At 38.1% G+C, this 9,743-nt stretch overlaps 1 protein-coding gene across 2 annotated transcripts; it reads right to left on the reverse strand.

Moving 5' to 3' along the window:
- Window positions 1–234: 234 nt before the first annotated feature.
- On the reverse strand, window positions 235–9,567 carry acp6 (acid phosphatase 6, lysophosphatidic). Of its 2 annotated transcripts, none has more exons than XM_028435960.1 (11): window positions 9,413–9,567; window positions 7,378–7,604; window positions 7,151–7,279; window positions 6,397–6,527; window positions 6,246–6,325; window positions 3,286–3,373; window positions 2,939–3,071; window positions 2,213–2,313; window positions 2,023–2,112; window positions 1,257–1,422; window positions 235–1,180 (listed from the first exon to the last, which is right to left on the reverse strand). In XM_028435960.1, the coding sequence occupies exons 2-11, from the start codon at window positions 7,600–7,602 to the stop codon at window positions 1,043–1,045; spliced, it is 1,281 nt and encodes a 426-aa protein (XP_028291761.1). In that variant the 5' UTR covers window positions 7,603–7,604; window positions 9,413–9,567; the 3' UTR covers window positions 235–1,042. The 2 variants fall into 2 exon arrangements, with proteins under 2 accessions (XP_028291761.1, XP_028291760.1); XM_028435959.1 differs by having other exon boundaries at window positions 7,378–7,609.
- Between the last annotated feature and the right edge of the window lie 176 nt (window positions 9,568–9,743).

The following is a 9,743-nucleotide window of genomic DNA, read 5'->3' on the forward strand; positions in this document are numbered from 1 at the left end:
CACTGCATATAAAGTTTAATTTCATTTACACAATGATTTCAGTTTTTTCTGCTTTCTCCTGCAGGCCAGATAAGATGATCCAAAGGGCCAGATTTGGCCCCCAGGCCTTGAATTTGACACATGCTAAACTAATACAAATTATTTCAACATTATTGAGAAGTAATGTTTCAGGCTTGTTTTGAGGATAAAAAGATTTTTTTTTTTTTTTTTAAATGATGCATTCAAAGTCTCAAATAGGGCTTTTTCTGTACACTTTGCTTTATTATGAAATGAGAAAAAAATAATGATGCTTTAAAAGAAAAACCAGTGTTAAATGTCAAGAAGAGAACACAAGTAATAATTTTTCTCTAGATAAATACTATTACAGTAATAGTAGCTGCCAGGTTTGTATTTATTCATGCAAATATTACACACTGATCTGAAAAATGTTGAATATTCCAGTCCTCATGCCATTACATAAAATTAAACCTGCTTTCAACCCAATACAAAACAAAGACATTCTTCTGATAATCTGCAGAGCTTTTTGAATATCAGGCCTGTTACATAAAATCTGAGTCTTTCCTCTGAGGTATATCAGAAATCCATGGTGAACTTAATATCTATTTTAGCAAAAAAAAAATGTTTGTTCCACACAAATACACTGTGCAGGATGAAATCAGAGCTGATGAAAAGAACATTGTGATATTGTATATCATACACCAAAATAACAATATAGTGATTTTCATTAAGTGCACAACATCTCCCTGCTTTTGTTTTCGCTCACCAAGAAAAAAAAGTGCAACTTGCATCGCAAATGACTTCATGGTTTCAAGCTAATGCACACATACAGTGATATGGTAGAAGTTGCTGAACTACACAACTGTTTGCACTTTAACAACTTAATAATTGTGTAGTTGTGGGGTAGATAAAGAAAAAAGAGAACCTCTTAAAAATGCAAGAGACTTGAAAAGTACAGACAGGTTTACCATCTCATCAGAGTGGGAACGTTGTTGTTCCTGTAAAGGGAAGTGCAGCACTGTGTTCACTAAACCTTGTTGTGTGCTCAGTGTGGAGTCAAGTCCTCAGTGCTGCGGTTGCAAAGTGACTGGTAGTGCTCAGAGCTGAGCGTGTACGCTGACAGGGCCTGTTTGAACTCCTGCAGGGGGCAGTAGACTCCACTGCAGCCTGGAATCTGTTGATCCTGTACAAGAAAACATACGCCTATTTCACTGAAAATAGCAAAAAGTTGGGATTCCGAACAGTTTGTCACTGCCTACCTGACCAATGTAGGACACTTTGACAAAGGCTTCTTTGGTCTGCTGGTGTTGGTGCAGCTCCAGAGTGATGTCAGCAGCGTACGGTGGCCACCTCATGTCAAAAATACCCATAGCCATCAGGATGGGAATCAGAGTGGTGTCGTGAGCCGAGTACAAAAACAGCTTCCTGTGAAAGGAAAGCACATCATTAAAAAAAAAGAAGTGGTTCGCAAACTTTTTTGCCTCAAGTATCCCATTATAGACTTTATTTTGCTCAAAATACATTGAAAAAAACAACTATAGAAATGAGGATGGAATAAATGAGTGATAAACATTTTAAAGAATTTCATTTTGTAAAAAAAGTGGAAAGAAACTGACCCCATTTTATATTGCAAATTTCTGGCCACCCCAGAACCATTTATTCTTCATATTTTTATACTAGATTTATATTTGAGTAAGTGAAAATTTTGAATATTTTTGTTTGAGATTGTGTGTGGTAAAAACAACATTATTTTGATCAGTCATCTTTTAAAAATCAATTATGCATGCGCACAGGAAGTGCAGGAACTATAGTCAGGATTGTCTGAGTTCTGGGTCCGGACCAATAGCAACAGCCTATTTTTATTGCTTTCATTTGTTAATTCTCCTCTCTCTCTCTCTCTCTCTCTCTCTAGTACCCCCTGTAGTGCCATGGCATACCCCTAGGGGTACACGTACCCCCATTTGAGAAACACTGACATTGAGAACACAGCGATGGTCATAGAAGTCATGCTGTGAGGTATCCAACCTTGGCTCTGATGAGGTTCCTTTCACGTTCTGCTCAATGTTCTCTATCAACATGTGCAGCAGAGGTCCGACACACAGCTGCAGGTTCTCACTGACACACACACACACACACACACACACAGATCAGCTCTGATACACGAGCAGTAGGAAGGTGTTTTCTACTAAGATCAGTGCATTCAGGGGACATTCACCTCTCAGTGGGTTGGTAGACGTGGCACATCATGTCCACTGCTCTCTGTTCCACCTTATTCCTCCATGACTCCAGCTCTGGGGGGAAGGGCAGGCCATGTGTCTGAGGGTTGGGGTTAATTAACGAAATTCAATTATCCATGTCCAATTACATCTCAGTCATGATTATGGTGACTGGCATTTTTCCCCCAATTACAACTAGTATTTCCCCCCTAAAAGACAATTACGCTCTCAATTACAAAAGTTAAATTACAATTAAACACAATAACACAACAGCCTGAAAAAAATAACCCCAAAAAACGTAACCTTCCCTTGTGTTAGCTTTCTATTAGCATCTTTTATTATAACAGGTCAGTTTTGACCCATGTCTTAAATTTGCTGTAAAATACACTAAAAAATACTGTCTATCATGCAATTTGTTTTTCATCTCTAGGTTACCTTGTTAGGTTTCCTTATCTATGAAAATATTCATATTTTTGGTGTGGGCCTCTGCGCCTTTTTTTTTCTGTCAGTATTCCCCTCATTTCTTTTTTTTTTAAACGGTAAAATCTTCAAGAAAGCTGACAGGTGGTGGAAAAAGTTGATCTGAAACATATTTGAATTCAGGTATGACACCCTAAAACATGCAGCTTTGTTGCCTTTAGAAACCAGGGTTGTATAATCAACTGTATTGATACTCAAAATGAAATGATGATTATTGAGAATGGATTGTTGACTCTCTGTCTCACCTGTCTGGCCACCATGTCGTCCCTAATGAGGATGAAGTCGACGCGTTGGTGAGCAGCGATGCCCAGCGCTCTCTGGATGCTCTGCAGATCGGCTGCAATGTCTGGAAGAGTGGACGACTCTGCCCAACGGTGACTACACACACACACACACACACACACGCGTGTCAGGCAGAATAAGGCAGATCATCATGACACGCCGTCACATTCAGGGCAAACCCGTCTGTATTTTTAAACATCTCAAAATATGAACACTGAGTTTAAAAAAAATATATTTCTTAGCAAGTGCAAATGCCTGAATATAGAAACAATGTGTCAGTGTGTGAGGTGTAGAAACGTCCTCCACATACCTGCCAAGGGCTTTGAGCAGCTTGCATCCGTAATAGTTGGGATAGAGGATTTCAGAAGTGGCTTCTGTTGTTGCTATGGGAACAACTTCTGCGAGAGCAGCAAACAAGTGACACTTAGAACATGAAATTAACAGAAATTGTAGACAGTGTTAGTTTTTTATGAAGGTAAAGGAGGGGAAAACTGATCTACCCACTTTAATACACACACTATTTGTCAGGTTTCCACATTCTTGAACACAAGCCTCGTCTTTAATGTGAAAAGGTCCTACAGTATATCATGCTATTTTTCACCCATCTCCATTTGTCCTAAGAACCCCAACAACATAGTATTTCAGGTTTATTTTGTTTTCCAGAGTTTTAGCCCTCTGAAAAGTGACTTTCTGAGCAGTTCTAAAAACGGGCTGTTTTGGAGCCTGCTTATGCATATTCATGAGTAGGCGTGTCTTTAGATGCTGACTTCATGCCTTGCTCGTGTGAGGGAGATCAGTGATCACCAAAGCGATTTTCTTTTGCTATCCACACACTGTTTTTATTGTTTTCAGTCAAAAACTACACATTGCAGTAAAACCCATGGATATTTAAGCAGCTATTGTGATTGTGAGTCTGTCTCAGCACTTCAGGCTGTGTGTTTATCACAGCAGCAGCAGCGGAGTAATTCAGCGGAGTGTTAAGCTGCTCAGTCACTTTCAACTCCTCCTCATCTCTATTAACTACAGGAATAGTGCATTTATGGTGATAATCATTTGTTTTGTCCAACCGCTGCATCGCATTGTGTCACAAACACGTCAGATCAAGTCAAAGGTGGTACGAGGCGATATAACGAACACTAAAAATGGAACGGCTCAGCACATTGAAAAATTGCTTGCGTGGTTTGTAGGGGGCGTCGCTTGTACTGTACCCGCGGCTGCAGTTGGAAATACTTGCATTTGGTACTTACACAGGCAGCAGGCACTTTGTGGAGTGGGGGTTCAGACTTCAGTGACGTCAATAAAGTTTGTCTGCTCGTTTTTCAGAAGAGGGCAGAGCAGCAGCTCAGAGAGGGATTAGTGAGGATTGCTCAGAGATGCAGGAAGGAAGCCCAATAATACTTTGGGGGTGTTTTTAAGAAGGAATTAACAGTGTAACAAGGTTAAAAGCTCAAAAAAGTTGATTAAGCATGATATAGGACCTTTAAGTTTGAGTTATTCTGCAACTAAATAAATCAATCAATGTCTTTAGAAGGTCACTATCGTCAACTGACCAAAAACTGTTTTTATCACCTGAGAAATATCTCTAAAGTGAGAAATCTATTGGCAAAATCGCATCTTGAAATGATCATCCACGCGTTCACATCGTCCTGCATTGATTATTGTAATTCTGTTCGCTGGACTTAAGCAAATGGATACAAATGACCTTAGACCCTCCTTCGGCAAGAGTAAACCCAAAAAACCCAGTGGGAAAATTAATTACACACAAACATGTCATGTACAGCCAAGGTGCCATCGTAGGTTATAAACACGTGGTGAAAATATCATCGTTTATAATGCCGTGTTGGCAGAGAAATGTGCATGTTTCGCTGTTCGCTTTGAGCACAGCTGCTGTAACTTCTGGGAACTATTTGAGTTATTTCGAAATTCCGTTGATGCAACTCTCTCTCTAAAACGGCTATGCGTGTGTGTGGCTCAGACGGCCCTGCCCCTCTCATGTCACGTCTGTAAATCAATGGAGTTAATGACGAGAAATTACCTAAAATCCCAGTTATGTCACTAGGAATCAATGGATTAGAATTGTTCGACCCGTCAATAACTTCCAGGAACTATTTTCTGTGTGTGTGCGGCTCTCGTCCGGTCTAACCCACGTTCAACATAAAATGAAAATAAACTTAGGGATGTCCCGATACAACTTTTTCATTTCCGATATTGCAGCCTTGTGTATCGGCCGATACCGATATTGATCCGATATCAGCATAATTCGTACATCTTTTTTTTTTCTCTCTTTTTTCTATTTATTAAAAAAACAAATGAAAACACTTATTTTGTTGTGTGGAATGTTAGAAAAGGCTTGATCAAGTGATGTTACACAAACAGAGAACAATAGTCAGCAACAGTAGGTATGAGGAAAAACTGACCCATTTATTATTAACCAATTGGTTACATAATTTTTAACCTTCAACATAATATCTACAGTATTCTACAATTGAATAAAATAAATAAAAAATGAATTGAAGAAAAATATTTAAAAAATCGCAAAATCCGGAAATTTGAATCCGATATTCATTTTCACACTAATATCGGATCAGTATCGGATCGGGACACCCCTAGTTTTGAAACATAATCACTAAATAACTCCAAAATAATAGATGCACACCATGGGGGCATGTGCAAGGTAAGTTTCAGGTCGAACAGACACCGCGTCGAGGAGATATGCGCCCACACACACACACACAGACAGACAAACACACAGACAGACAAACACACACAGACAGACACTCCTTGCTTTTATAGAGAGATAGAGAGGAAAAAGTCAGATTTTTACCTTTTTTCAACACAGGTTAAATTGTTTTACTGAGTCATTTTGTTGAGTTAGGGACATTTTTAATTCTTCAAAGGGGGGCGCAACAACATTAAGTAATACCTTATTGAAGAACAACACTGCAAATCAGAAATAATTTCCTTTATATTAAGGCAAAGGGTAATCATACCAAGTCCTGATATGACTTTGACTCTGATCTCCTATTCATTATCTCTATGTTGGTAAATAATGAAAATATACTATTAAGGCTTCAGTTTTTTGAAATCCTTACAAAGTGTGTTAAATGTGATGATAGTTGTTAAGTTTATTCAAATGTATACATGTATATCATAAAAAAAGAAGATGTCAGTGACAGACTTATGTCTGTTAACATTTCTAATTAAAAAGAATATTCAAAAATAAAAGTCAACAATAAAACACAAGATTTTTAACTCCCATAAAAATCCTACCTTGTGAATTATGATGGAAGAGTCCTGCTACAAGGCACTTGGCAGATTCAATAGTCCGCACTATGTTTGTGGAACGCACGCTAGAAACAAAACAAGCATGTCATGGAAGTATTTGTGTTGATATATTTAGTTTAAGCGCAGTAACACTTACTAAACCTCAGCAGGGCAGAAGGTGGAGCTGAGGAACGCTCCGTCCACGATGTACTTCCTCCTCAGCCTCTGTCCCAGCTCATACAGCTGCTGCATACCCACCGTGGTCAGCTGACCAGGATACGTACCCCCCTGCACAACAACACGACATAAGCCAGTGGTACTCAAAGTTTTTTGGCCGTCACTTACTTTTGAATGCAAGTTCCCCCCTTACTGTATGTCTGACTACTACATTTTGCTCAGAATTCTGTGAATTATGATGTGCTAGCGCTACTGTGATGTTTTTTTTTGTGTAAAGCACTTTGAATTGTCTTGTATATGAAAGGTGCTATATAAATAAACTTGACCTGACTTAACTTATGTATGTATTTTGTAGAGATCTTGTGTATTCTTCTTTAATATAGTGTGTCTTTGTTGTCGTTTTGTGTGTTTCTGGTAATGGCAAGTATTTCTTTCTCTGAGTGTGGATGTTTTTGGTGTCATTTTGTTGTCGTTTATTTGTTCTTTTTATTATTCAGTATATTATTCTCTTATTTTGTGTGTTGTTGTCATTGTTTTGTGAGTTGCTGATAATATTCAGTGTGATTATCATTTGTAACTAAGAATAAACATTAGAAAACCCCATATTTTGAATGCTTTCATTTGTTAATTTTCCTCTCTCTCTCCGGTAGTGCCATCGGGGTACCAGCATTTGAGAAACACTGACATAAAGAACCACTTGTGATTTCCGACGTGATCAGAGCACATCCACTCACTGTCAGTATGTTTTGCCGATAGCTGTCTTCTATTGGTGCTGGAGGCCTGGGGCCACCATAAAGGTCCTCCACCACGTAGTTGATGTGTGTGTGTGATGGCGGCTCCAGGAGCGCTGGCACCCATTGGGCCTGAGGCCAACAAAGGTATGGAGACAAAGAAGCGAGCAAACATTAAGTAATGCTACAGTTTTTATTAACACCTACTGTACAATATGAGTGACTTTTACCTCCATCACATCAGGTATTGACTTAAGAGGCGTTCGAGCACCATGGCGGAACACCACCTGGACCAGCTTTAGTTGGTAAGGAGAAGCAGGGGTTGTGTCGGGAGGGATGGAGCTGGAACTTGAAGCTGCCGGGTCGGCATCAGGCTTCTGTTGGGACCAAAAGATGGAGCCGAAGGCGACGGACACGGAGCCAAACAAACCTGCTTGTCTCCACAGAGCCTTCATGGCTGTGCTGGGAACACAAAGAGCCAATATTTTCAGAAGCTTCACAATGATTCCCAGGTTAATGTTTAAAGGCAGATAACGCTCCTCTGTTATCACAAGGAAGGCTCACAGTTTAGTACAATTATAGCAGCTCTGCAGTAAAACTGAGACCAGAGAACTTGATGTTTCCTTCACTTCTGGTAATAATTCCAGCAAGATTATTTTAGTCTTCTTTTTGAATAATCTTGCTGGAATTATTACGCAGAAGTCATGGAAACATCAAAGCAATCAGCAGACGCCTAAACACTTATTTCATTTTTATCTTTTGTATAAAAGATAAAAATGTTGTAATTTTTATGCTTTAATTTGATTGTTCCATTTGTCTTAGTGGAGTTACTCTACAGGCCCAATAGTCATAATAAAAATAACAACAATATTTCATTTATTTTATAGAGGTTTTTTCAATAGCCCAGCAGAGATGCTTTACATTGTGAATGATAACCTAAACAGATGTTTAATCGTTTTGTGATAATGAATGACAATTTTGCTGCACTTTTACCTTTACTAACTAACTAACTAACAAAGTTAAAGTCATCTTTCATTGTCATTTTTTCCCACATGTGCTGGACATACAGAAAAATCGATGTTTCTCTCTGAACTACGGCGTAAACTAACAGTAGAAAGATTTTAAAATATATACAGAATGCAAAGGGTAAAACATAAAATTTTGAAAAGACAACAACAAATGTATGGACTTGTATTAACCCCAGGTAAATGAATATAAGGCACTAACTTAGGGAATGAAATACAAACTTTCTTCCTGTTTCTCCTATATAGGAGATTAGGAGAAACAATATTTTCAAAGTATATTTCCTGAAAAAAAGTTTTCTGAATAAATGAAACCTTTTCAAAAAAGAAGACAAAATGAACTTGCTGGAATAACTAACTACCTTCAGTGTTCAAGGAGCAAATGCTAACTTACTTTAATATAGAGGTGCTAAATTATGGAACAATTATCAGTATTTCCATTGTGTCATAAGAAACTTTTGGTTTCGCCAAACTCACTTGTGTTGTTTTACTTGTCAATCTTAAAGCACTTGTTGCACTTGATAAGGGTTTTTCTTCCAGTGGAATTTCTTCTTCTTGTAGAATCTCTGTTCAGTGTTCAATTCAAGTTTTTTCATTGTTAGAGTCAAAATAGTATTCTGGTGAATTATCTGACACTGAGGTATTCATAAATCCCTTACAATCACTTTAATGTTTTTTTCTTCTTTTGTTTTTATGTGTTTTTAATGTTATTGTATGTTAATTTTGAGGTAATTGTTTATTATTTAATAGCTTTTAGGTAGAGGCTTCAGATAAGTGTCTATCTATTTATGTGACATTATGTTTTTGTTTAGTTTTTTTTTTTTTTGTCAAACAATAATACATACATGAAAGTGAATGAAGGAGCACGACAAACGTAGCTTTAAACCACGTGTGTGCATTTACAAAGAGAGCATATTTTACATGATGTGTTAATAAACCGAGTATTAACCAGAATTTATCATTAAGAATAATTACAAATCTATGACTTATTCAAGGTCGTCGAGTTTTCGCAGAAATATGAAAAAGTTTCGCAGTAACACTGAAAAATAGACTCAGATAAGAGTTGTTTACACTGTAAAAAACAGTGAACCCTTGACTTTATTACAGTGACAGCTACACTCCATGTGACGGACACACCAGAAGAGCTACAGCTAACTATTCACAAAAAGCTTCACTCCGAAACTACGAGCTGTCTTTAAAGCTTCAGTTAACGTCACAAAGAAGCTCAGTACTTCTACTTTACCTTCAAATGCAGAATTGCAGAATAAGCTCCTCAATGTCCTCCAAGAGAAACAACAACGTTGGGCAAATGACTCGAGTTGTTATTCGATAACTGTTCAACACCGGCAGGAACCAAAGGACATGTTGGGATCTGTAGGCAGGACAATGCGGTTCTGTAGTAAATGTGAAAGTAACACGGGTAGTAGAAAAACTACATTACCCAGCAGTGCGCAGCGACACCGCGCAGCGTTCTTCTTCATTAATAGATATTTCGGTGGAAAATGTGTGTTGAAGGCCGAGTTTTTCCTCTAGCAAACATTCAGTGCATCTGCAGTTTTTCATATTTCTCTTCC

The sequence above is a fragment of the Gouania willdenowi genome, chromosome 21, assembly GCF_900634775.1.
Source record: "Gouania willdenowi chromosome 21, fGouWil2.1, whole genome shotgun sequence".
Taxonomy (NCBI): domain Eukaryota; kingdom Metazoa; phylum Chordata; class Actinopteri; order Blenniiformes; family Gobiesocidae; genus Gouania; species Gouania willdenowi.